This window comes from Echinops telfairi, unplaced genomic scaffold (assembly GCF_000313985.2).
Source record: "Echinops telfairi isolate 266 unplaced genomic scaffold, ASM31398v2 ScPeMD7_2291;HRSCAF=2852, whole genome shotgun sequence".
NCBI lineage: Eukaryota > Metazoa > Chordata > Mammalia > Afrosoricida > Tenrecidae > Echinops > Echinops telfairi.
The window spans coordinates 35,961,160-35,988,861 of NW_022106189.1; the positions used below are offsets into that span (position 1 = coordinate 35,961,160).

Genomic DNA, 27,702 nt, shown 5'->3' on the forward strand with positions numbered 1-27,702 from the left:
AATTCCCACATATCTTTGGAATGAGCCCATGCCTGGATCTCTTCCAGATAGTTAGCCAAGTATCTCTCTTTCCACATTTCTTACATAGGTAAGTGAATGCTTCATGAGCTTTTGAAACATCCCAGTTGGTAATCCATCAATTCCTGGGGTCTTGTTCTTCACTAGTGCCCATTGGTTCTTGATCACAGTCTACCTCTTGAAATGGTTAAATATCGACGACCAATTCCTTCTGGTCATGCCGCTATTCATTCCTCCCATCTTCTAGTGATGCTTCCCGTGTCTTTCAACTCGGTGCCCGTAGAACCTTTCTAGACTGCAACACGAGGCTTGCATGGTTTGCTCTAGTTCTTTCAGCTTGAGCTATGCTGGGCATGTTCTAGCTTTCTGGTTTTCTAACGCCGGATTCCGCATGTTTAATTTTATGTTCAGTTCTTTCGTTTTGTCATTTTTTTCTGTTTGCTCTATCTATTCTGTGACCAAGAGCGAGTTCCATAGTCTTCTGATAGCCCCTTTGATCCTCTTCCCCGTCTTTTTAATGACCTTTTGCTTTCTTCACGTGTGCTGTTCTTGATGTCGTCCCATAACTCCTCGGGTCTTCCGTCATCAGTGTCCAGTGAGTCTAATCTTTCTTACGATGTTCTCACAAAGACAGGTGAGGGATACTCGGGGTCCTGTGTTGGCTCTCACAGATTTGTTTTAGTTTTCAGCTTCTGTGTGAGCAGTGGATGCTCTCGTGTGAGGCTATTCCATGGTCAGCCTCTGGCGTCCTCTTGGCCCTTGGTGTTGAGCTTCTCGACCGTCTCTTCCCACAGATGTAGTCAATTTGATTCCTGTGCATTCCACCTGGTAAAGTTCACGGGCATAGTTGCCCTTGATGTTGAACACGGCACTTGAAATGAAGAAGTCACTGGTCTTGCAAAATTCTACCATGAGATCTCCCATTTCATTTCTATCACCAAGACCATGTTTTCCAACCGTCTATCCTTCCTCTTGGTTTCGAACTTTCGAATTCCCTATCACCAGTAGTTATCAGTGCATTTTAATTGCATGATTGATCAATTTCAGATGGAAATTTGCTTTTTTCATCACTGGCTTTAGTGGTTGATGCATGTATTTGAATAACATTTGTATTGGCCTGTTTTCCTGTATGCATGTAGATATGATCCTATCACAGCATTGTACTACATGATAGATCTCGAAATGCCCTTTTCGACGATGAATGTGAGCCATTGCTCCTTGACCTTGTCATTCCTGGCACAGTCAAGCATATGGCTATCAGATTTCAGAGGGCTAACGCACCGATGCCTACTATGTCTGTCTTTTTGTATTCCACTTAATTTTTGACAGCTTCCAGTTTTCTTAGGTTCACATGTTATATATACATTCCAAGTTCCAATTGTTAATAGAGGTTTGCAGCTGTTTCCTCTTATTTTGTGTCATGCCCCATCAGCAGATGAAGGTCCCCAAAGCTTTGCTTTATCCACATCCTTAGGGCCGTCACAACCTTGAGAAAACAGATCTTCTTCAGTCCTGTTTGATCACCTCTCGACCTGAGGGATTCGTCTTCTGGCACTACATTTATTGGTGGTGTTATTCATAAGGCTCCCGGTCTGTCTGACAAGGTTCCAGCCATTCATAAGGTTTTTGGTGGCTAGTCCCTCAGAAGGGAACAGCCTAGCCCTCCTGGAGGAAGTGAACAGCCCATCTCAGAATCCTCTAGAGCAGTGGTGCTCAGCCTTCCTCATGCCGAGACCCTTTCATACAGTTCCTCGGGTTGTTGTGACCCCCCCACCCTGAAATCATTTTCATTGCTACTTCATAACTATAATTTTGCTACTGTTTTGAATCCTCATGTAAATATCTGATATGCAGGATGTGTGTTCATTGTTACAAATTGAACATAATTAAAGCCTAGTGATTAATCACAAGACAATATATAATTATATATTGTGAAATATTTGTGTTTTCCGGTGGTCTTAGGCGACCCCTGTGAAAGGGTTGTTCGGCCCCCATAGGGTTCACAGCCCACAGGTTGAGAACCGCTGCTTTGGAACTTTTAAAAGTACCCCCGTTGGACCTCACCCTGTCCCTGGTGCCATCAAGTGGATTCTTACCCACAGCAACCCTGCAGGGCCGAGTAGGAAGGCCCCGTGCTGGAACAGGACCGTGATGCCTACAGAAGCAGACGGCCCCAGCTTGAGCCCACAGAGTAGCGATTGGGCTGGCATTGCAGCCTTTGGGTTGGCAGCCCAGTGCTTAACTGCCGTGCCCGTGGGGCTCCTTTTTCTTCAGCCTTGCACCTCCCCGGTTTGTAACAAGCTCCCCGGGTGAGTTTGGAGGCACCGCTGCTTGAGCGCCGCCGCCAGCCAGGACCAGCATAGGGTCCTGTCAGTAGACTGCTTACTCTCAACCAGGAAAAGCCTCGGGGTGGGGGCCGTGTCAGGGCCCCCACTCTCAGCCCACAGAAGCCACCGTTCCTGCCAAGCTCTGAGCTGGAGGTGCTCATTGCTGAAGCAGCTGGCTGTCCCCCACAGCTCTCTGCTGGCAGGCAGCACGCAGGCCCGGGCCTGGCAGGAGTGTGGGCGAGCCCAGCACTGCTGTGGCTGGGACTGTCCCCACACTAACAGAAGCTCCCTGCCAGATCTGTGCTGGCCCTTTAGTCCTCGCCATGCCTTCTCAGATGGGTCTGTCTTTCCCATTTGACATGAGGACAGGCAAGCCTAGAGAAGCTAGTAGCTCAGCCAGGGTCTCAGCTTGGGTGGTCTAGGGGCCGGCCCCGTCGCTGCACTTCAGGACAGGGCTGGGGACGGCCCCCAAGGGGACCTCAGAAGCAGCCTACTGATAGGATGGGGGCAAGAGGAGCCATGAGCTGATTTCCTCCTGGCCAAATCCCTTCCCCTGTGCCCTCCCTGCTGGGGAAACTGGGCTCAAAGGCAAGAGCCTGGTGGGGCATCACCTAGGTGAGTACACAGAGGCGGCCAGCTGTGCCTTGCTCTGGTTGCCAGGGACTGGTGCCCTGGAGACAGCCGGCCCTCAGCCCCTCACCTAGTAACCAAGCTATACTGGGTGTGTGTACACAGCCCTCTCGCTGCCCAGTGCAGCGCACAGGAGAATTTATCACCCAGAGCATGAACCCTCTTGGTCAGGGGCCTGGAATGATGCAAATGAGTAGTGGCTTGAGTCAGCAGGAAGAAGCTAGGGGGTTGCTTCCACTGGGCTCCCAGAGCTCTCATGGTACCCTGGCTGGGTGGGGGAGGGGGGGCACTCCTGGGGGCTGTGTGCCTCAGTGAATCAGAAGCTCCCACAGCCAGCTTCAGGCTGGTTTTGCCACGAGGATGGCACTGCCCTCAGCACAGTGCTCAGCAGGTAGGGACCAATTCCAAGCCTTTCTTTCTTTTAAAGGAAAAGAAAACAGCCCGATCCCTAAGGGCCTCCTTCAAAGTCAGCACAGCCAGAGATTAGAATCCTTTATCTTTAGTTGTTTTATCAAGACATGAGGTCTTTAATGGGGATGTTTTTCCCTTAATGGGAAAGACAATGGGTCTGGTGGGCCTGAGCAGAAAGGCTCCCTTGCCCGGCAGCGTGGCCCCAGGTAGTCTAGCATCTTTCTCAGAACGCCACCCCTTCCTGGCTTCTGGCTGGTCACCGCCTGCTGCAGCATGTCACTCTAGGCCTAATGGGACCGAGGTGCTGAGGCCTGACTGCTCTGGGACCTGTGGGAGCCCAAGACCTTCCACTCAGGCCCACAGGGGACCCTTCCTGGACAGCAGCCCAGAGGCTTAGTGTCAGATCCACAGGCCCTGGGGCGGCAGGGCCACACTGCACGTGGCCAGGGCCTGAGGGCTGGCTTTCTGAGCTCTAACCCCTCAGCAAGGAACGACAGGCTCTGTGCCGGGGAAGCAGAGGGTCCAGGATCCCTGCGATGCCTGTCTGCGGCATCTCTGCGTCTCAAGATTGAAGAGCAGAGACCCTAGCCTGGCTCAGCCAAGGCCCCAGCTATGCCCCTGCCAGCCTCGGGCCAGCATGGCCTGTGTCCCTCAGCCCCCTCCTGACCGGAGCTGCCAAGAGCCTGGCATGGGCATATCTGCCGTGACCAGGGCCCCCTCCTCAGGAGACAGGGCCTGGTCGGCCCACCATGGCCAGCCCTTGAGCAGAGGTCCCTGAGAGGGAGTTGTGAAATGGAGGCACCCCCTCAACAGAGCCTGTCCACAACCATCTAGCTCCCCTCCCTGTTTCCCTCCGCATCTGCCCAGGGCCTCCCTACAACTCCCGGGTGTTGGTAGACAGTGAACTGGCACCACACAGCAGGCGCGGTCCCCAGGCCTTCCCAGCACAGCCACTCTCAGGTGTTAGTGGGTCTTTTAAGCTTTCTGTGGCAAGGGGCAGTAGGCCAGCAAAGGGCCAGGGAGACACCTGGCCTCCCAGAGAGCTGCCCTTGGTCACAGGGATTGACCAGTGCCACCAGCCTGTGGTCCCTCCCTATACTGATCCCCGCAGCCAGGCTTGTGTTGTGTGGGCGCCCCCCAACCCCATCCCCCGAAGCAGGTCCTCCTTGATCTCTTGGTCTTCGCTGGCCAGGCCTGGGAGGGGTCATAGAGCCCCGTCCTCTCACCCCAAGGTTTGGCCCCAGAGTTGCTTTGTCAGATGTTTTCCCTGCTCAACAGGACATGCCCCTGACCCTTCCCCTTCACTGATGGCCAGCTCCCTGCAGAGCCAGGGGCAGCTGATGGCCTTCCCCACCCCCAGCCTGTTGCCTTGGAAACGGCAGGCGCTCCTGCTTCTGCAGAATATTGCTTTCTGGTAACCTTCCTCCCTCCCTTGCTGTTCCTCCTCTTTTCTCTCACACAAAAAGAAAGCACAAGTGTTCTATATTCATTTTACAGAAGGCTGTGTAGTGCATACTAATTGGGGCGGCTTCCTCCAAGTCTGGCCCCTTCTCAAAGCCAGGGCTGCTGGCCAGCCACAGCACCAGCCCAGCAACCTGCACAGTGGACATTCATTCAGCAGTGGGCTATGGTTTTCCAAAGGCTGGAGGAAGAAGCAAGGGGCAGGTGCCCTCACCTAGGCCTCTGAGGAGGCCACCTTGTCCCTCCTGCAGAGGTTTCCTGCCTGTACCCCAGGGGCTGCACCCTCTCCATGTGGGTAGGATGCCAAAACCCTAGCCTGGGGACAGAGACCAAAGCAAGGCCCAGCTGACCAGACAGCACCAGTGCAGCCTCTGGCCCCTGCTGCCTGCCAGTGCCCCTCTCCTCCCTGAGCAAGGATGGTGGCCGCAAAGCCTCTTATGTTCGCTCAGCCCCTGGGCCAGGAGAGGAGGCCTGTATGGATGGGAGGGCAGTCTGATGTCAGAGAGCCTCATAGCCCTGATTGACTGCCCCGCCCCCTCCATCCCTGGCCCTTCAGCCCCACTTTGGAAGCCATGTGAGGCTTTCCTGTCCCCGCTCCCTGCTGGGAAGGACAGGAGGGATGCCGGGTAGGTGCACACAGTGCAGCCTGAGGCAGTGCTAAGGGCTTCCTGCCAGCCCCTGCGGACCAGAGACAAGTCTCTCCATAGATCGGGATGGCTGGGATTACTGGAGGAACCTGTAGAGGGCATTTCCGGCTTTAATTGTGCAATTGAAGTGTAATTTGCATTCATTTACCATTTGGTGTTAAACTTTCTAAAATAAGAGAATGAAAATGGAAAATGTACAGCTTTTTTGGCTGAGCTCCCCAGTGGGGCGGGAAGAGGTGGGACAAACTGTCGGGTGGTCTGCAGCCTTTGCTGGGCACCCCAGGGCCCCTGCCCAACCACTGGAGCCAGGGCTATTAAACAGATCAGCTACAGCTCTCAAACTCGACAGTGGGAGGCGGGGTCCTGTGACTGCCACAGACCCCAGGCAAGGTCAGATCTCCACTACCACATCCCAGGAAGCCCACATCCCCCTCACCCTGCTCCCCCATCTGCACGCTCTGGTCCTGTGCTCTAACCACCACCCTACCGCCCCAAACTGGCTCCTGGTGTCTGTCACACCCTGTACCAGAAGCCTGGAATTTGCCACACAGGCTCTTGTGCCCGGGAATGGCTCCTGCCAGGTCAGCTGCTTCTCTGCCTTCATTCCCTCTTCTCCCACTGACCCCCTCCGCCTCCCCACAGGCTCACTTGCTGGATCCCATTGCCCGTGTGCCAAGTCACAGGTGTTGGTTCTCATAGGCACAGCCAGCCCTGCTCCTGGCCACAGGGTGTGTGGGAAGCAGAGTGAGTTGAGAGGGTCAGGGCCTGGGGGCGATAGCTGGGCTGACTCATCCTTGCAATGAGCTCAAGCAGGTCACAGTCAGTCCGAGCATCAGGTACGACTGACAATGAGCAGGGGCAACCGCCAGGAGCAAGCGCAGCTCTCTCCTCCAGCCTGGCCCTGGAGTTTCCCCAAAGGTGGGAGGGCCTGCAAAGTGATAGGCACCCACCAGACACCCAGGTGTTCACTGTCCCTCCCAGAGCAGCCTGGCCCAGCCACCTCTGGACTCACTGGTCACATATGACCTCAGGAGTTGACTGCCCTCGTGGGCCTCTGTCCATCTGCACGGATAGGCCTCAGTGTCGTATTTGGACTGTGAAGAGACATGCAGGACAAGTGAGTGAAGTGGGGCTCTCGGGTGGGGAGAGCTGTAAATCGAGGTAGCTTGACCGCCTGCCCTCTGCCTCTCCTGTGGAGTCAGAGCAGGCCCCCTCCCCACCTGAGAGGAGCTTCTCCGTCTCCCTCTCTGCTCCGTCCGGCTCTCAGGACAAGTTCCTCACCCTCATCCTCCGCTTCTTCCTCACAGGTTATCCTGAAGGATCTGGAGGTGTTGGCAGAAATCGCTTCCTCCCCTGCAGGCCAGACGGCTGACCTAGGCCCCCTCGATGGCCCTGACCTCCAAGTCAGCCACTCAGAGCTCCAGGTGCCCAGCCCTGCCAGAGGCAGCCTACTGCACCCTCCTGGTAAGTGGCCCAGGCACCGTGGAAAGGCCAGCCGGGATGTCTGCCTCTTGGTGTGGGCTTGGACAGGCCTTTGAGCTGCCCCTCTTACGCCTGGAACTTGACCAGGACCTGAGGGAGCCCCAAGTTCCTTCCCAGTGGCCTGTCCTGGAGAGACTACCGTCCCAGCCCCCCACCCAGGCCGGCATGCCAGCAGCCCCCATGAGGGACCAAGCGCCCCTTGATACCTGGGAGCCATTGGCTGCATGCTGGCCTCTCCTCCGTCAGGCCTTGGGGGTTGGAGTCAGGGCTTCACAGGTGGAGGAAGGCTCAGCAGCCATTTCCTTTGTCATCAGGGAGCTAAAAATAGCACGCTGTGTGGCAGGCAGCCCAGGGCAGGAGCACTCACAGGATGTCTCCCTGAGCCTGAGCCTGCCTGGCACTCGGCCCCCGGTGCTTCCTCTCCCGAAGCTGACCAGGCCTTCCTCCTGTGCTGGGCGGCACTGGACAACGACGCCCTGGGACGCACGTCGGTAGGAAAGCACAGGGAACGTCGGGGATCTGTCCAGGTAGCAGCTCTTAACGTCCAGACACACAACCCTTAGACAGCACAGCACACCCTGCACTGCAGCCCACATCGGCTGGGTTTGGGGCCTCAGCCCCGCTGAGCCCTGAGGGCATCCGGTGTCCCGATCCTGAGACGCTGATTCAGGGGCCTGGTTTTGCCCATGGTCTGGAAAGTGTGGGGAGTCAGTCGCTGGTGTGGCTCGGGGGCCATGCACCAGGTCAAGTCCCAGCAGGTCATGCACTAATGACGTCTCATTTGTGACATTGTAGAACCTGGGATCCACAGGGCCCCCTCTACCACATGGGTCTTGCCTGCAGCTGGTCCCCAGCTCCAGCTGTGGCTGACCGCAGCCAGGAAGGCAGGCAGGGGCCCTCCTCGTGTCCCCAGGATGCAGTTGTTTCCTCCGGGCCATCAGTGGCTGTGGCTGGACAGCAGGTCCAGGTCCTGCATCCTGGCTTCAGCTGGGGGTGTACACGCCTCAGCATTCAGATCCATCTGAGACCCCTGGGGAGATGGCCAGCATGTCAGAGAGGAGTGGGGCCAGGCAGCCATGGGAAACAGGCTGGGGGAAGGAGGCAGGGGTGAGGGGCCCCTGAGTGTCAGCGTCAGCTCTCCCTCGCCAGAGGTGGCGAGCAGCCTCTTCCCTCCCCTCGGGTGGTAGTAAGGAGCAGCACCCTCTGAGAGGTGGCCCTCCCAGGATCCGTGGTGCCCCTTCACGTATGAGGGGCCTCTGCCTCCCGAGCACAGAGACAGCAATGACTGAGATGGTAGAAGGATGCACACAAACACCTAGCAGATCTCAGGACCCCAAGAGTGGCTCAGAGGGAGCCCTGCTGAGAGGAAGCGAGCACTGCAGCCTTAGGACACTCGCAGGGGCCAGGGCCCAGCCACTTGGTGTGACAAAGCCTTCGGCACCCCTGCTGGCTCCCCAAGGAGGCCAGCCGCCAGCAGGGAGGCCCCAGCTCACTAAGACTGGCCGGCGTCTGTCAGGGACTCAACTTGAATTCTGAGAGCCATAACCAGGTCAGCCAGATGCACAAGAACACGTCTTGGGGGGACCACCAAGCAAGGGATTCCCTGCTTCCCCCGAGGACAGGCAGCACGCAGCACGTTGGCCATGAACACTTTACCTGAGGTCCCTGATGAACTTTCTGGGGCGGGGGCGGCACTTGGGGGGAGGGGAGGAACTATGTGGGCACATGGCGGCACACAGACATGCCCACAGCTGCCAGCTGATTTTTCCTACAGGTCTGTGGTCTTTAAAGGTCAAAATCAATAATCAAGCCGTACCAGGCAGGGTGGGCAGAGGAGGGGGTCAAAATCAAACCAGTAACAGGAGCCCAAGAACCAGGGCCAGGGTAGAGGCTCTCTGGGCTGGTATCCAGGGCAGGAAGCAGGCAGGTTTCGGGCACCCCTGCCTCTGCTGCTGTGTAGAGCCGCACGGCCTCCATTCACCTGAGTCTCATCTGACTGAGCATTCGGACAGAGGCTTCGGGGCCAGACCCTTACCCCTGTTGGGAAACTGCCCTCCAGAGCCCTACTCAAAACTGGCTGGCTGCAAGCACTTTGCCCTTTCAGGGACATCCCCACCCTCACCATTGCTCAAGCCAGTGTTCCCTGCAGGGCCAACCCTCCTGGTCCCGGGCGGGGTCTTTGCTCCTCGCTCTGAAAACACAGGCAGAAACGAAATGTTTTTCCCTCATGGCCCAGAGTTGGCGACCTCCTCCTGCCTTAGACAAACGGGTTCTAGGAGAAACCCAAGAGGCACAGTGGTAGTGATGACGGCTGCTGCCACGTTAGCTAGCTCCTCTAACATCTCTGTTGCTTCTCCCACTGAGAGCCTGCTCCCCTCACCACATCCCAGGACTCGGAGTGTGGAACCATCCTCTGGGTGGAGACCAGCCTGGCTATACTCCAAGCTTCCCAGGTTTCCATCTGGCCTCCGCCCTTCATTCCTTGCCCGTCTGTGCCCTCCAGCCTCCCCAGACACCCTGCCTGTTGCTGTCTGAGTCCTGCAGACCCCACACACAGGCACTGGGGTGTGAGGGACCTACGTGCCCAGCCCTGGCTTCCGCTGCATGGTCCCTATAAAGGGGTGTAGGGGTCTCTGGACTGCTGCCCTGCACACCCATTTTGGTGCTGGCTGTGACCCCAGTTCAGAGGGTACTGGCAGGGAGCACCAGCATCACCTGGGAGCCCTCGGGAAGGTAGGCGTTCAGGCCCACTCTAGGTACTCGACCCCCACTCGAGAGGACCCATGCCAGGGGCCAGGGTTTGCTTGACACTGGGCTTTAAACTGGCAAGAAGAGGAACCCAGAAACGACTGCCCAACCTGTCTAAGGCCCCCCAGCACTACTGCCCGGGGAGGTATCCTCTCCTGCCCTGCCCCAGACCCTCCCTGGCTCCCCATCCATACCCATGGATTGGGGCACATCCCACCCAGGGTTGCCCAGCCCCAACTCCTGCCGCTGCCGCTCTTTTCCCGGGTAACAGATGCTGCACAACCCTCCACTGCACCCAGCAGAAAGTGAGTGCCCGGTCCTGCTGCGGCCCATTAGTTCCTCCTCCTCCTCAGATCCGCACAGTGGAAATCCCCCTGGATCACAAGACTGAGGTTGGGCGGGGGGAGGGTGCCTATCCCCACCAACCTCAGCTGAACCCGCTCGCAGATAGGGACAAGGTCGCTCCTTGGACCCAGAGGTACTGCAGCCACATCCTCCCCACCCTGTTGTCCACACCCCAAGGGACACTGCCTCCTGTCCAGCTTAGAGTCCACGGCCCTGCAGACACACCGTGACCTCCCCTTGATTTTGGAAGGTGGTTGCTTGCCCAGCCCAGTCCTTTCAACCCTGAATTCCCCACCACCACCCCTCCTACCCTCAGCACAGCCCAGGAAGTAGCATCTACCCTGCGATGCCTTCTGCATGGGGACTGGCCTCGGAGAAGCTATCCCTTAACCCTGGTTTGCCCTGTCAGCTGACTCCAGGTTCCTGGACCCAGTGTCTGCTCTGGTCTGCTTCAGACCCTCCCCAGCAGGCCGAGGAGCCAGGGCCTTGCCGGACCTGAGCCGGGCGACTGATGTTTTCACATCTGGTTTTGTTGAGCCGCTACTTGCCCTGTGCACTGAGGCCGAGCTATTTTTAGCCTGACGTGAGGTTCCTTCACGTCACAGCCACAAAACTCAACCCAAACATCCCTGGGAAGGTTGTTTGTGAGCCGGCTGCCCCATCAGGTTTCACTTAGCCACATCTGCAGAGCTGGCGCCTCTGCCCCTGCTGCCCTGGCCTGGGTCTGAGTATACGGGCTCCCCACCGCCTCTCCTGCCCCGCAGCCAGCCAGTGGGGCCAGTAACTTCCTGCCAGAGCCCACTGAAGAAGCCCCTCTCCCAAGAAACAAGCCAGGCTGTCCCTGCCCTCCCTAGTCCTCCTGCCCCTGGCTGTCCTGGAGTGGCACGCCATCTCCAGGACATGGAGTGGCCGGCGGGGATGGGAGGTTGTGGGGGGCAGGGGGGGCTCCCTGTCCTTGTGTCTACTGTGTACACTGGGAAATCGTCCCAGGGATGGAGTTTCCCACATAGGCAGCTCCAGACTCCCCCAAGCCCCCCAGCCATCCATGCAGAGTGCTGGAACCCCCTGGAGGGAGGAGGGCCTGTGAGGATAGGCAGTCCTCCGGCAGTGGGGTGTATGCTCATCTTACAGCCCCCAGGCTGAGTAAACCCCATGCCTGTCTCGTGTAAAGAGGTCTCATCCCCTTCCCTCTCTCCCCGCCCCCCCCCCCAATTCAGATGAGGAAGCCGAGGCTTAGTGAGGTGAAGAAAGCTGCCCAGGGTTGCAGTTAAGTGTGTGGTGGCGCTCAGAGCTAAGCCCAGGCTCCCTCCTGCTGGTTCTGGTAGACTCCAGCCAGCTGCTCCCTGGTGCCTCCCCGTCTCCAAGCATGGAGACTGTGGTCCTGGGTAGCCAGGTGGCGGGGTCTTTGTGGTTACTTCCTATGTTGGTCTCTTTGTTCTGCGGAATACTGAAGAGCCTCAGTGGCTGATGGTGGGGGATCTGCACGGACAAGTGGGAAAGGGGCAGATAGGAGCAGCTGCCACAGATGAACAGCTGCCCCAGGCAGCCTGCAGAGACCTTGGCCCACCATGCCCCGGCCCGGCCACCACCTGTGTGGCCAAACTGGTGGGGCATGAGTGTGGGGGTGCTGAGGGACAGAAGGGCCACCTCAACAGCCGTCTGTGCAGCCGCCTCTTCAGTGATCAGCACCAGCTGGGCCCGGGGTAACTCAATCTGTAGGAATGTGACACTTGATGCTACAAACAGCCCCTCTGGGCATAGGAGCAAAGACGGCCATTCCAGAGCCACCCAGGACCTCCCAGGCCAGGTGGTTCCAGGCAGGCATCCAGAGCAACACACCCCAAATGAGGTTCACCTGGGCCTGCCGGGAGCTCTGCTTTCCCCGCACAGCGTTCACCAGAACTGTCCAGGAGGCTCAGGGAAAGGGGACCGGCCAGTGTGGGGATGGCTCCCAAGGGGAATCCTCAGAGTAATTCCAGACTGGAAATGCAAAACAGAAAAATGCCTTTTCTTGCTCCCACAACTTCCCCCATGGTCCGAGAGTGGACCAGACATCTCAGTGCAGCAGGAGAAGCAGAGCTGCTGGGAGGGGCTTGACGCTGCCCTGTCAGGCGACTTGGGCTCCCTGGTAACCCTCTGCATGGGGCAGCCAGGGCCTTAGGCTTTGGGCCAGTGTTTCAGGGCCCTGATGTCCCCTCCCCCTGCTCAGCTTGATTCCCATGTGTCCTTTTCTCCATAGGCACCAAAGGCTTAGAGTGTTCTCCTTCCACCCCGCCCATGAACTCCTACTTCTATAAGTTCATGATCAACCTTCTCAAGAGGTTCAGCAGTGAACAGAAGCTCCTGGAGACCCGAGGCGCCTTCATCATCAGGTCAGCCTTCGGACACGATTCTCTCTCTCTCTGTCACCCCCAGGACAGCCTGGGAAAGTGCGCCATGCCACCACAGACCATGGGCGTGTAGCTCCAGGGATGTGTTCCCCAGACTCCCTGGCCAGGCCCCACCAGGGCCCTGCTACACCCCAGCAGTGGTGCTCGGTCCAGGCTGCCTGTCAGAATTTCTAATCCAGGAAAGGGCCACTTGGGGCGCTGGTGCCACTAATGGGGTCAGAGGAGTCGGGACGTTCCTGAGGCCCCTGGGTAGAGTAGAGGGGCACTGAGAGAAGATTCCTGGCCAAGGACCTGGTGCATCAAAAGACTCCAGGTTGAAATGAACCCCAAGTCTCTGTTTCACTGTGAGCCAGAAAGGGAGAGGAATGGGGCATGACCTCTGGGTTGGAGACACCCTCGGGCCGGTGGGAGCCGATCCCTGTGCTGCTGGTGGGCAGATGGGGAGACCAGTGGGAGGCTGCAGAGCAGGTGAGGGCCAGTGGCAACTTGTTGCTGGGCTGGGAAGCAGCAGCCTGACAGAGGTGTGACTGAGCAGTGATTGGCTGCAGTGGGGCAAGGGGGTGGGGGGGAGTTGGATGAGCCCAGGTCACTGATTAAAGTGCCTGGGCACAGTGGTTCCTTTCCCTGAGGTAGGAGCTGGTGGGTAGGTGCCGGGGCTTGTATGGCTTTGGGGACCTCAAGGGAGAGATGTCCGAGAAGCAGTTTTCCAACCTGCTGGACAGAGAGGCCTGAGGCCTGTAATAGGAATCACAGTGACAATGTGTTCGTTCGTTCGTTCCACCTGCTTACCGAGCCCGGCTCCGGCAAGGTTGTGGGTGCTTCCTCCTCGTGGAAGATGAGATTGCAGCCCTGGGAATGACAGTGCTCAGTAGTGAGGAGGCTGGGGAAGGCAGGACAGGAGCCTCTGGAGGGTGTGGGAGGCAGGCATCCAGAGGCTGGAGGGCCTGTTGTGGGCACCAGCTCCCAGCACATGGTGGGCACTGAGCAGACGGTGGGGCTGGGGAGTAGGGAAAGCAGGCAGTGGGTCCAGACCCCTTGACCTAGATGCTTCCCTCATAGGAGAGGCAGGCGGGCTAGTGGCTCACCTAGGGCTGAAGGTGAGGTTAAGGGCACACACTAGGGAACAGGCCAGAGGATTTCAGTGTGGACGAGGACAAACCTGCCTGACCGGGGAGACCAACAAGACCAAAAAAGTGAGGGAGGAAGAGGCTGAGAGTCTGGCCCTGCCAGACAGATCTGCACCCCCCCACCCCCCGCAGGGGAGGAGTCATCCATCACCACCTCTTACTGTGCTAGCTTTTACAGAGCCGTGTCTACAGTGTTGGCATTTGGGGTCAGATCCATCTATGTGGTGGGAGCTGTCCGTGCATTTTAGGATGTCTACTCACAGTTATAACCAGCACCGACGTGTCCAGCTCTCTGCCGCGGGGGTTGGCGTGATGACCTGGTTGAGAGCCACGGTCAGAGCAGACTCCTGTCTCTGCTGACCCAGAGCAGCAGCATTCCATGGGGTCTCTGCCAGCGTCGGGCGGGACAGTGTTCAGTCAGGGGATTGGGGTGGAGATTAGACGTGGGACCAGAGAGCTTTCCGATTGCAGTGGTGCCCGCGTGCGCAGCAAGTTCTTGCCTGGAAGATTTGCGGGGAGCCCAGGGCAGAAGGGAGCTCGTTGAAAAGACATGTGTTGCCAATGCCCTCACTCAAGAGCCAGGCTCTCATGGGTTTTTCCACCCTGTCTCAGCCTCCCCTGCCTGATCGGGGCCTGGAATGAGGGCAAATGGCCAGGCTGGGACTCAGTGTCTCCCTCGGAACCCCGCCTGGCCACAGGAACAAGAGAAAGCCACATGTACATGTACCCGGCTGCATCATCCCTGCTGTGGGTAGGTGCTTGGAGGTCACCATGACCCCAGTCCCGTGGCGATCACTCACTGTTTCAGAGCTCAGAGCCCACGTGGACAACCCCAGCCCGGCTCACTCCCACCCTTGTAGCAGCGCATTACCAGGAACCCACGGGTGGGTGGAACTTGTGGCAGTGCCCCCCACAGGGTGCCCTTCGCTGCAGCCTGCCACCCCCAGGACAGCATCCAGCACCTATCGTCCTGAACTGTCGCTCCTGGCCGAGCTGCTTCTGACTAGCCCCCCGCTCCCCAGTCCAGAGTCTTCTGTGGCCACACATGCATGGAGCATGTGGGCTCTTCCCTCCTGCACCCAATCACGCAGGGGCTACACCCATCTTATAGTGGGGTTGCTGGGGAAGAGCCCTCAGCTGCCTTTGCCTGCCACTTCTCTCTGCTCTCCTACTGACAGCTTTCATGAGGGGAGACTCAAAGCCAAGGGCCTGACCGGAGATGCAATCGGTGATTCCTGACCTTGTCCTTGGGGTGGGAAGCACAGGCCCGGCCCCCAAGGTTGAGCATTGAGACAGAAAGGAATTAGGTCCTGTGGCAAGCCAGCCCAGAGCTGGCTGTGCAGCCATGAGTGTCCAGCGCTGCAGGCCAGCAGCAGATGTGGTGGGTTAGAGAGGAGCTGATTGGCGAAGGACCAAGGTGCCAGAGCGCCTGAACACACACATCCGGTGGGAGTTCTGGGAAGTTGAGGAAGATGCATGATATCCCTCAAGACCCCAGAAGCTTTCCTGCCCTTTGCGCCTTTCCCAGGCCTGCACCTCCAACCCAGCCAGGTGCTTCTTGGGCCCAGCTCTGTAAGTCCAGATGGCCTTGCTATCTGGTGGGCTGTGGCAGTCCAGGCCTCCTCCGCTCTCAGCCTGACTTGCTGAGACCTGCTCCAGTCTGGGCCTTCTAGGCGCCAGGGCTTGAGGCCAGGGCAGAGGGGAAGAAGGGTGCTGGGGGCGGGGAGCCCTGAGGAACCTGGCGCTGGGCACCTTTGCTCAGACTCCTCACCCTCAGCCCTGCTCACATCCCCACTCCTTCCCGGGACGCCCACAGGTGGGCACTGGGCAGCCAGGTTCAAGAATGTAGCCTCTGGAGTTGGTCAGGTGTAACCCTTTGAAGACCTACAGGATACATAGTAGCCACGTACATTTTCTATCTAGGGTTGACCAGGAAGCTTCCCTCCCACTTCTGGTATGTGCTGTTTATATGCGCTGATAAGAAAGAGCCTGCCTGTGTAACTGAACAAACAAACTCATCATCCACCCCAGAAGAGGCCTTTGGGACATATTTGCCTTACTAAGTGTATCAAAATCCACATTACTGTTACATTTTGGTTTTCATCTAAAATAAATTACTAGGTGGGGAGGGGGCAACCTGGTATCAACAACAACAAAATCAGAAAGGAATATGGTTTCGAAAGGGTTGAGTCTGAGCCCCTGTTCATCTAGGTGTTGGCTCTGTGACCTGTTTTCAGGAGTCCCCCAAAGGTGGCTGGTGGCGCCTTGTTAAACCAGGAGGCTTATGTAAGAAGTGCGTGCTAGTGGGCTCTACAGTACCCGGAGCCCTTGGGCTGCTGGGGGCGCCTCTTGTCCGGTCTCTTGCTCCCCTTCTTATGGCGGGGGCAGGGTGAGGGTGAGGATGGAGAAGGGGTAAAATCACTGGACCTTCTGTGCCTGAGAGCTGGCCCCGTACACCAGGCTGACACCCAGTACCCAGGGCCTCGCCGGGCGGCTTGGCGTGTCCCCACTAAAACAACTCTGCCCCCAGTGGGTGTCCCTGTACATTTCCCTCCTCCGGCTTCATTCACTCTCCATGCTAATGTGGCCGAACAAGAGCAGGACTTGTTTCCCAGGAACCAGCCCCCCTAACTCCAAGGGAAGGAGGGAGCAAGGCCTTCCTCTGTGATAAACTGCGATATGGACTCCGGCGTCAGCCCACAGCTGTGACCCTTACAAGGCCTGCTTCTGTGCAGGCAAGGAGCGAGGACAGAGATGCCTGCCAAGATGGCCCTGGGGCCAGTGGCCTCTGGCTCCGTCCCTGCCCGTTTCCCCTCTTCCTCCCACTGCCTCTCAGAGGAGGATGAGCCAGAGAACATGTTTAGCAAGCAACTCTGCTGTTAGCTCTGGGGTGCCACCTGGGTCCCCCAGGGGGGTTGGGCTGAGGCTGGGAGCACCCTCTGGGCAGGGGTGGGGGCTGAGGCCAAGAACATCTTCGGTGGTTAGGGTCTGACCTCAGGAGCACCTGGATTTGGGAGTGGGGGCTGGGGCCTGGAGCAGCAATCAGAGGAGCATTCCTGGGAAAGAACAGGCTAGGGCTGCGTGGACGGGAGGACGCACTCACGGGGACTTGTTCGTGAGCACTGACCCAGAGAAGCTCCAGTGGCGGACTGCTGGTCCACCCCTGGACTCCTCGCCTGGCATTCTCTCCAGCCCAACACACGCTCGCTCAGGACCCTAGGGTTCGCCCCCCACAGACACACCCCAGCTTTGCATAACAGCTCTTGTGCCAGAGGGGGTGGCACAGTGAGTTAGTTGGCTGGTGGACATGGGAGTCCAGGATGGCCTAGGAAGCCACTGGAAACTGGACCGGTTTTTCATGGTGGGAGCCGGGGGAAGGGCTCAAGAAAAGAAGCTCTCTTTCATGCCATAATTGGGAAATTCCACTTTGCTAGCCTTGTACATTCTGCCCTGGGAGGACAGGCCCTCAGCTGAGCCAAATCCTAGGGCTGGGAGGCGGGCCCCCGGCCCGGCCCCACTGCACCCCTCCCTCCCCCTCCTCTACTCCTGCTCCCTGATGGCCTTTGGCATCAACACTCCCCACCTTGTCTGTCTGTACTGGCCACCTGTCTGCCAGGGGGCTTGACACAGACCCCCGGGAGCCCATGATCATCTGAACTTGATCATCTGTTGGTATCCATGATGTTTGGGTCCCCGACTGAGAGGAAGGAGACAGGATATTGAGCAGAGTCTGGGGTGTTCCTGGCTCAGAAGGAGCTTTGCTTCCTGCCCCCACTGATGAAGGTCTGTCCGGCTCCTTGAGGGAGTCGGTCTTCTGGAGCTTTCCAGTTTTCTCCCCCAGAGCTCGGGGCTGGGCGCTTCTCCAGCCGAGTGCGTGGCAGACACCGCTTTTTCCAGCTGGCTTGTGGCCTCTGACGTCCTAACCGGGGACAAGGTGCAAGGGATGTGGCAGCTCGACAGGAAGGCAGGAGAGGCATCTTCTGAAAGGCTCTTAGAAAAAGGGCTGCGCTCTTGCTGGTAAAACACGCCCTTCGAGGGTCCTAGTTAGAAAGCAGGGAGCTGGATGGATGTACCTGTTCTGCAGTAGACCCAAACCTCCGAGGACCGGAGAGGGACCCCTGTCCTCGAGGAAGGTGGAGGGCCCAGCTCACAGACCAGCCCCACTGCCCTGCAGAGCCCGCTGCCGTGTACCCAGCGCTGGGCAGGCACACAAGACTGTACAGGCCCCCTGAAAAGAGAGTTATTTTCCTCGAGAAAATGGAAACCACATGTATGTGATGGGCCCTATTGGGCCAGGCCGGGATGAATTCATTTGGAGTGGCCGGGCACAAGGGAGGATGTCCTGGGAGTGGCATGTCCTACACAGCATGCCCAGGAGCTGGGAGCTTAAAAGTACAGAGAGCACCTCCCTGTTTCTCCGGGATCCTCCTAGAGCCCTGTGGCAGGGAGGCTGGGAGGGGGCCAGGGTCTGCCTGCTTTGGAGGGAGGGTAGGGATCACAGATTGACAAGAAGTGAGGGAAAGAGGGCAGTGGACGAGTGGCCCGTGGGCAGCCCCGACACCCACCATCCAAACAGCCACTGTCCTGTGTGTCCCTGTGCCCAGAAAGCTGAGTGGTGGAGGTTAGGACTCAGCAGTGTGAGGGCAGCACCTGCTCAGCCGGCTTTCCAGTCTTGAGAACACTTCCTCTGAGGTCTGCACGCCTGAGACGCACCTGCCCCGTCAGCTACGCAGGGCTGGGCGGTGATGGTCAGGCGCGGCTCACGGGCACTGAGCTCAGGCGAATGAGTCTCTCTGAGGCGGAGAGGTGGCTCCGAAAGGTCTGAGGAACCACCCGTGCTTTACCTCGGTGCCAGAAACTCAAGTCTCCACACTGTAACTTGGACAGCTTGGCTAATGAGCACGCAGCTAATGCACCTCGTAATGCAGCATCATTAAAACATAGAGGCAGGCTGGGAATCAGCTCCTAGATGTCAGTTTTCCATCCTCCTCCTTCCTTGAGGGGGTGCTGTATCTGAGCTGGGACACACACATGGGTGTCCTTGTTTTAAAAGGGCCCCATTGGCCTCCTTCGCTCTAGCTTTTGCGCAAGTATCACTGTAGCTGATGTGCCCTTGGCTTGCCCTTGGAGACTGTGAGGTTCTCCTCTCTCCTCAAGTGGCTTTTTCAGCAGGTAATACCCCGCCTCTTGCCTCCCACCCCCATGCCCCCACCATGTCTTCAGAGAGAAATACACAGCAGGGTTTTGTCACACGCCATGTGCAAGGTTGTCCAGACCAGCTGCTCCTTCCAGCCTCCAGCCCCTGAGCACATGCAGTGGACCCTGGAGGAGGCCCGGCCCGGGGGACTCAGTGTGAATGCAGCCCAAGCTGGTCCTAAGCCCTGTGGAACAGCAATGGGCAGCCCCCAGGAAAACCTGGGCTGGCTAGATATCTGCTACTCGGCCATTCTGCCAGGGCCCACCAAAGCAGCTCTTGGGATTGGAGGTGAAGCCAGGAGCTTTCCTTAACAGCGTGCTGCTCTGGCTCCCAGAGGACTGCAGGCTGGGGCCCACTGTCTGAAATGCCCATGTCATACCAGGGCTGGGGCTCTTCCCCTCCCTCACCCCCAGTTGGCTGTGACCCATAAGAGTCACTACAGAGCCACTCAGAGACCCCAAGGCCAAGGTTCTTGGGAGTCTTCCAGACTAGCTGGAAACAGACTACTGGCAGTCCCTCCACCAGCCTGGGGTGGGGTGCTGCAGGGAAGAGCAGGCAATGGCCCGAACAGACCCGGGGCAGGAAGGGCTCAGGGCAGTGGTGTGCTGGGCTGCCTGCCTCAGCCATAAGCACGGGCACATGCTGAGCCTCGGCCAGAGAGTCCTTGTTGTTCAGCCCAGAAATCAACGCTGTGGCAGAGCAGCAACTTCATCCACACTGACCTGAATGCCCACTGCCCCATTTTTAATCCGGTCCCTGCTTGTCCATGTGCCAGCCAGGCCCCTGGAAGGACAGCAGCCCTCACGGGAAAGAAGCTATGCCCTTATAGCCTCCCCTCTGGCCCCCTCCCCGTCTCCTGGACTCTGTGACCTGTCTCACGTGATTCTTGCTGGATGCCACCCCTCTGAGCCAGAGGTGAAGTGCTGAGTGAATCCAAGCTCCCCTCCCTTTCTCCCTTCATAGCCTCTCGCTTGCCTGTTATCCCAGCCTACTTCCGGTCTATATTTAGCCTCATCAGCTCATTGGAACAATCCAGTAGAACGCTCTGGCACCTTGACAGCCAGTGTATCTCTTGGTCTGAATCTCCCTTTTGACTCTTGCTCAAGAGGACACGTCTCGACCCCTCCTTCCTCCCAGATGGTTTGTTCCCCCGGCTTATCTCGGTCACTCACATCGGCCACCCTGGCCTATCGCTCTTTCTGAAGGCCAACAAAGATGGATTTCAAGTGCACTGCAGGGGTGTCTCCGTCATGCAGCCTGTGCTGTCCACTCTGAGCCCCTCTCTCTCACTCTTTTCTCTCAGAAGCCGCTCTCCCAAGTACTGAGTTGTGCATCTCTTTCTCCATTCCCTCAGAAGGACACCCTCCGCCCCACGCCCCCAACCCCCACACACGTCCCCTGTTAATGTGACCCATCGCCTGCCGTCACACTGGCCCATCTCCTGTGAGTGGGCCCTTCTGAGCCTCCTTGTTGCTCTCCCAGAGCGGGTCGCCTTGCACCAGATAGTAGCGCGTGTCTCCACTCCCTGCAACAGCCTTGTCATCAGTAACTTCATGGCCTCAGAGGCCCCTTCTGACTGCATGTTTGCATATCCAGAACCTTCCCTGGTCAGGCAGAACAGTCATCCAAACTCAAAGACTCCAACCCTCTGTTCCCCAGGACTTCCTGGCTTGTTCGCAGCTTGATTTTGGTACCTCCTTCGGCATGTGTTTTTATCCACATGGCACTGGTTTTTAAACGCCCCAAACCCACCTCCCTCTCCTGGGCCAAGACACCGTGACGGGCAGCACCACCGGGCTCCGTGCAGCCGCGCCCAGGCTGCTCTGGATTTCTGCTGTGGCTTTGAGCACACACATAAGGGCAGCTCAGTTTGTTTTGTTTTGTTTTGATCTGCACCCGGGTTGGCACATTGCAGCTCTTGAACCATATGCAGTTCTTTCGGGACATGCATGTGGCTCTGAGTAAAATTGCAAATTATGTAAGAGCCCCCAATAAAAGGATTTACTAACGTGATTTATTTATTCAAAAAATTTTTTAATTTTGAAAATGAAAATAAAACTGCTCAGATAATAGTGATTCCACTTGTTTGTAAAATATATTTATGGCACTTGAATAATTGTTTTTATTAAAAGATCATTTTATCGGGGGCTCTTACAACTCATAACAATCCATACATCAATTATATCAAGCCTATCGATACATATGTTGCCATCATTCTTTTCTAGACATTTACTTTCTATTGAGCCCTTGGTATCAGCTCCTCTTTTTTCCCTCCCTCCCCCCTCAAATAAATTTTTTAATTGTTGGGGGGGCAGGATTGGCTCTTCCGTCTCAACAGTTTGCCGCACCCTGGTCTCCACACATGGAGAAATGGAGTATTTCCGGCCCCGACAGGTTCCCTTGTTCCTGCCTCCCCGTAGGTAGTAGTCCTACCTCCTGCACTAAAATGACCGTGGACTTCTAAACCAGGTCTGGTTTTACCTGGTCTTGAACAGAAAGAGCTCACTGCTGCTTTGGATGCAGCAGTGGGCCTCACACCGGTGCATGCCATCCCACAAAGAGACCCGGCGTTCCCCTAGTGATGTTCCTGAGATTGTGCTTAGTGTGGTGCTGTAGCTGTGAGTATTCTTGTGTGCATATAGACGTGCTTTCCTGTTAGGTCCGTAACTGAAGCTAGACCAGAGCATGTGCACGTGCGTCTTCAGCCTCAGTAGATACTGTGCCAAGTGGGTGACCTGGTTCCCCCTCCCAGTAGCTATGTGTGAGACTTCCAATTGTGCCACATCCCCACCACCCCTTGTTATCATCAGTCTTTGATTTGAGACATCCCAGTAGGTGTGTCACCATCCATTTGGCAGGAGAGAGATGTGGCAGACCGCTTCTGCAAAGGTTGACAGCCTAGAGCTGGGAGCCACTCATCTCTGTCGGTCACACTCATTGGGTGTGGCCAGTGGTAGGAACCCAAGACAAAGGCACCAAAAGGAGCAAGGGGGCTTGGCCAGCCTCTGTGGCCAGACCACAGGGCGGCAGGCAGAGGTCAACCAGGCCATGCACTCAGGCTGCTTCTCCCTGCGGAGCCATCTCTCCCCGGCCCTCCTCAGAGGGTCAGCCAGCTGAGGTTGGTCTTTTCCCAGTGATCACCCCCAACTCAGGATCAGACCCCCTGATGTAATCAGAATCCAGGGGGATGCCAGGTTGGCCGAGAGGGTCGTGTGCCCACCCTCGCTGGGGCGGCAGTGCCAGGCTACTGTGAGTGGCAGCCCTGCCCAAATGCCACCTACAGTGAGGGAGCAACAGCTCTCCAGAGAAAGGAGCTGCTGTCACCAGGGAGCCCCAACAATAGCCCCCACACACATAGTTGCCCTCTTGGGCACAGTTTCTTACAGGAAACCAGGCCAGTGGGCACTACTATCTCCTAAAGGTGGTAATGCACCATCTGTCGAGTGCCTCCAGAGCCTGGTGCGTAGGAAATCGTCTCCTGGGAGCCAGTGTTCTGATGTAGGTTGTCACTGTTCTCCACTTTTCTAGAGAAGGTAAAAGAAATCCACTGAGCAGACTTAAGCCTTGAACCAGACAGCCTCGCTTCTTCTGTGCCGGCCCCTACCTGCTGCCCTGTCAGAACCTACAACCCACCCTCACCCTCAACTTTCACTACAAAGAAAGGCAGTGTGGAGGCAGGGACGGGCCTCAGTCGGCTCATTAGAAACTGCAAGCTCAAGGGCAGCACCCATCTACATCCATCCCTTCACAGCAGGTTCCTCGTCTTCCTCAGTTGGGCCTTCCTCACTTGGGCAGGTGGCCACCTACAGTCCTGGGCTAGCCTCCCTGGGCCTTGTCACTTTGGCCAGAGTCCTGGTGCCCCACAGAATTCATGGTCATGGGAAGTGACGGCTCCAGAACACAAATCGACCCAGGCAGTGTCAGCTCTTGGCCTGACTTCACACGCTGATGGGGGTGGGGGGGGCTATGGAATGCTCCCCCTGAGATGACACACCACTTCCCTTTCCTACAGTCACATCCTACGTCCCTAGGGCAGCGGTTCTCAACCTGTGGGTCGCAACCACTTTGGGGGTCAAATGACCCTTTCACAGGGGTCGCCCAATTCATAACAGTAGCAAAATGACAGTGATGAAGGAGCAATGAAAATAATGTTATCGTTGGAGGGTCACCACCACATGAGGAACTGTATGAAAGGGTCGTGGCATGAGGAAGGTTGTTAAGAACCACTGCTCTGGGGCACAGTGATGGGTGAAGACGCTGTGTGGGAATCTGGACACTGAAGGTTCAGGCTTAGCCAAAGCAGAAGAGGGAGGAGGGTCCTGGCGGAGAGGGGCTTCCTAAATTCATTGCAACATGGTATCTTGCCAGAAACTAGAAGTCACCCACCCTGTTGTTTGGGGCAGAGTGGAGGACTCGGAGCCTTTGTCAAGTGTACAGCTGGGAGAGCATGGTGGCCATGGATGTAGAAAGCCCCAGTCTGGGCACTGGGCTCAGCACAGAGAGTGGCTGGACAGGATGTAGGGGCTCGTAGGATTTGGGTGCAGGAGGAAGTCAAGTCCCAGACTTGCCCAGGCATCCCGCACAGGGAGCCGTACTCAGGTGGAACATCTGGGGCTAGTGCGAGAAACAGCACAGTGTAAGAGCACTAACCTGCGCAAAGATTCATCCAATTCAGGGAAACTTACTCATGTCTCCCTGCCCGGCCAGGGCTCACCCCATGCTAACCCAGATGGGTGACCGAGAAGCTGAGGCCCCACTGGCAGTGGAGGGAACTATGGGCAACTAAGGCCGAAGGCCTCGGAGACTCTGTGAGCCGGGCTCTAGAGCGCCTTGATAAGGCAGGATCGCAAGAAAGCAATCAAGCCAGTGTTTTTTGTTTCCCACGGCATAGGAAATGTGGGGCTCTGGTGACGTAGCAGTTATACTTGGGGCTGCTAACTGCAAGGTCAGCAGTTCGAAACCTCCAGCCACCCCTTGGGAGAAAGAGGAGGCTGTCCTCACTGACAGGGGCCGTGTAAGTCAGAATCGACTCGACAGCAGTGAGTTTGGGTGTTGTGTGGAAAGGGCCATTCACCTGGTGCTGTGATCTGTCGGGAGCACAGCAGCCTGACAGGAACGCACAGAATGGGAGGACGCGCAGCCTGCAGCGCAGACCCAAGGTGAGCACGTGCCTAGGAAGAGGTGCTGACAGACCTGCGCGATGCAGGCTGGCCACAACCTTCGATTTGCTGCAGGAAGAAAGCACGCCGTGCCTGCACATCTGAGGCAACCTGGAAATGTGTGCCTGTGCTTGGCAAGACAGGTGGGCAGGGACTCCAGAGGCAGATCTGGTGGGGCGGGGTGCCCCACACCCTGCACAGAATCGGGGAGCTGTGACCTGGATCTGATGTTTTCTCAAAGCATCGAAGTGCCCTAGATTTCTTCTCTTCAGGCTCAGCTGTAGCTACGCCAAGAACTGGCTTTAAAAGGCTGCTTGAAACATGGTTGGGAGCCAGAAATCTATAGAGCCAGTACATTTGTGACCTTGTTGAAAATGCTTACTGCGGAAAATAAAGAGGGTAGGAGCTGGAGTTTCATCCCCCCTCCCCCTTTTTTAATTAAAAAAAAATCGAATTGGTCCAGACCACTCCCCAATCCCTTCCCCACCTGGCACAGGCCTAACCTCGCTGCAGGACCCTCCGGCTCCATGGTGCTGTCCCTCCCATTGGTCCACAGCCCTCCAGCCTCCCCCTGCCCTCCGTTCATCCCCCACGCAGCAGTAATGAAAATACTGAGTGGGTGAAAATAGGAGTGTGCTTACAGCCTGGAAATCAGGCCACAGCTGCCAGGCTAGGCAAGCGCCTTGGTGCGTCTCTAAGAACGGAGCCACTGGAGCCAGGCTGGCCCCTGCCCCCTGTTCTTCAATAAAGGCGAGAGGAGCCTCCACCCAACCCCAGGAGGAGTTCAGGGCCAGGGTGAGCTGCCATACTGGCCTCAGGAGCTGCCAGAGGGCCAGGAGCTGCCCTCCACACACTCCTGAGCAGGCCTGGCTCCTGGCCCTGTGCCAAACCCGTGCCCACCGGTAAGGACCCCTCCCCTGAGCAGTGCTAATTCCCCCCCCCCCATGGGCATTGTCAGAGCGCAGTCTGGGAGCAGATGGGAGGTGCCCAGCCCCCCACCCAGGGGAGGGGGTCCAGGCAAACTCCTGGAAAGGGATGATGCCTAAGCTGAGCCAGGAAGTAGCTGCGGGGGCAGGGGAGAGGGGAAATAGCGGGAGGGCTGCTCTGGAGCCTAGAGCTCATTACCAGGGGCAGCCTGGGATCAGGATCTGCTGGGGAAGGGCAGAGAGGGCGTGAGCTAGTGAGGGTACCCCCCCCCCACTCACTTCTGTGGCAGATGAGGCCATATGCCCCCTCTGCTGCCATTAGCTTCATAAAACAAAGCTCTAAACTAACCCACCGCCCTCGAGTGGATTCCACCCCATGGGACGGACAGAGGAGTAGTGCCCCCCTGGGTGTGAATCTTGACAGAAAGCCTAACCTTCCCTCTGGGACAGTTGGTGGGCAGGAACAGTTGGTAGTGCGAGGTCAAGACTTCAATGACTGCTTTACCAAGGCCCCTACATGGTTCCCTTTTAAAAAATCACTGCCATTGACTAGTGGGTACCCTATGGGACAGGTAGAACTGCCCCTGTGGGTGGGTCATTCTTTCTGGGAACAGACAGCCTATCTTTCTCCCTGATGGGTTCAAACCACTGGCCTTGCAGGCAGCAGCTCAAGTTAGCAGCCCACCTCGCCACCAGGGCTCCTAGGTTTGGGAGACTGGGAGTTCAACTTCAAGGAGACCCTCACCCACTCCTGTCGGTAGGCACCTGCCCTAACAGTTGGCCGGTCCACAGAGCTGCCTCACTTCCTGCTTCCCGGGTCGGTCCCTCTGTCTCTCCTGGGTCCCCCAGTACCACAGTAATTGGACTTTCAGCTCCGCTGTGCGCCCCATCTGTGAGTCTGCCCTGGCCCCCTGGCCATCTGCAGACAAACTTGTCCTCTCGCCCTGAGGGAAGAAGTGAATGATCCTCACAACCCCCGACGCCACCCTCTCATTCTTGCCTAAGCCCACAGCGGAAACATCACCCTGCTGCCAACGTTGGCTCCAGCAGGCTGGGCTCGGCCTGGCAAGGCCAACAAAGCAAGGGGAGAGGGGGTGCTTGGAGCCACCACTGGGAGCCATGTGCCTCCAGCCGGCCCAGAGGGGATCCTCTGTCATTCTGCCCTTCCAGCTAGGGAAGGTCACAGCTCTCGTCTCATTTCTGTGAGGTTTGGAGAAGAGTTCACATGTGCACAGCTCCAAATCCAACCTGCCTCCCCCTGCCTGCTAATGGGCTTCTAGCAGAGCAGACAGCAGTCCCAGATGTGCCTGCAGGCCAGCACAGGCCAAGAATGCCCCAGACAAATGGAAGCAGACAAGCTTGGGTGCCCGAGGGGGCACAGGCAGCTGACTTCTCAGGGTCCCAGTGCGCCCCCCAAGGAGAGCTCCCTGATTTGACACATCTGGGGACTCACTGATGGGCTCCCCATCACCGCCACCACCTCCAGGGCCCTGGTCCAACCCCCGTGCCCAGCCTTGACTTAGCCTGTCTCTGCCACAGACACCTGTGGTCCTTGTGGGATGAAGTGGCAGGCTGGGCTGTTCCAGCTGTCTACCCCACCCCCCGCCAGCAGTCCATGCCAGGGGCGTCACGCAGCTCAATTGAAGCCGGCTTCCCCTCCATTGACAAGACCCGCCTCGAAGCCTGTGTTTCAGGAGGCGCACCCTCTGTTGTCCCCCAGCAGGAGTGGGCGTTTGCTCCCGCTCATCCGCTCCTCACCCCCTCGAGCAGGCAGACTTCGTAGGAGGTTTGCCTGGTTTGAGCTGAAACCTACGCCTTTGGAGCAAAGAGCCACAAAGCTAAAAATACCACTTCCCAGCTGTTGATCCTCCCGTTTGTAAAATGCATATTCCCATTGTTAAATCTGCCCCAGCCCCATTCCTGGAGCGGGAACTGCCACGCACACACCCAGGGAGGGGCACACAGAGGGGCAGGTTCCCAAAGGAGCCCAGAGGGAGCTGCATCTGTCCCCCTCCCTGAGCACTCTCCTACCCATGGCTATACCGTCCCAGACCCTTGACATGGAGGTGCTGCCAGAGAGCCTAGCGTAGGATGTAGGAGACCCTCTGTGGCCATCACCCCCCAGAGGTGGCCTCATCTTCAGCCTCACATGTTCCCTTCCAGAACTTTCCCCTCGCGTCTATAAATACTCGGATGGGTTTGGTTTGGGGCTTGCTTTTGGCTTTTCCATCCGTGGATTCTAGACTCGGAGTTGTTTTGTAGTATACCGCCTCGACAGGAAGATCGTTCGTTCCGTGTCTGCCCGAGCCACTCCCTGGGGATCGGGAGCTGGCTTGGGCCCTGCCCCCCTGACCTCAGGGCCAGAGATGAGTGGCTCGGGCCCTTGCATAGCTGCTCTCCGAGCGGTTTCTGGACTTGCCTGCTCAGTCAGGGCCGTGGGGGGAGGCCCTGTTGTCCCTAGGCCGCCTCATTCTGCAGCCTTTTCTCCTCACCCGTTTAGTCCAGTGCCGCCTCCTGAGCTGGAAAGGAGCGTTTGGGGGGAAAGCCTATTTTGTGCATCTTACAATTCCCTGAACAGACCACAGAGGGAGGAGAAGTAACTCTGGGCAGTCCCTCCAGCCGTGCCTGACCCCGACCTGTGCAGTGGCCCGCCGCCCCTGTAGACCCTGACCGTGCTGTTCTCAGGAGGCCCTGCAACAAGGCTACTCCGGGCTCACCCTCTGTTAAAACTGGCAGCGTGGGCTGGGCGTTCCTTGCAGCGCCCCCTAAGTGGGCACTTGTAAAGAGCTACAGGAAACAACCGCGGTTCATAAAATGCCCCAAACCCCCAAGCG

General features: G+C 57.5%; 1 protein-coding gene across 3 annotated transcripts in view; it reads left to right on the top strand.

The window, feature by feature from the left end:
• The window catches only part of VAC14 (VAC14 component of PIKFYVE complex), a 91,564-nt gene that overhangs the window by 47,860 nt on the left and 16,002 nt on the right, over positions 1 to 27,702 (top strand). For all 3 annotated transcript variants that reach the window (XM_004704558.2, XM_045293718.1, XM_045293719.1), the window contains exons 13-14: positions 6,802 to 6,958; positions 12,309 to 12,441. In XM_004704558.2, coding sequence (XP_004704615.1) covers positions 6,802 to 6,958; positions 12,309 to 12,441 — 290 coding nt within the window. The remainder of the gene's footprint in view (positions 1 to 6,801; positions 6,959 to 12,308; positions 12,442 to 27,702) is intronic.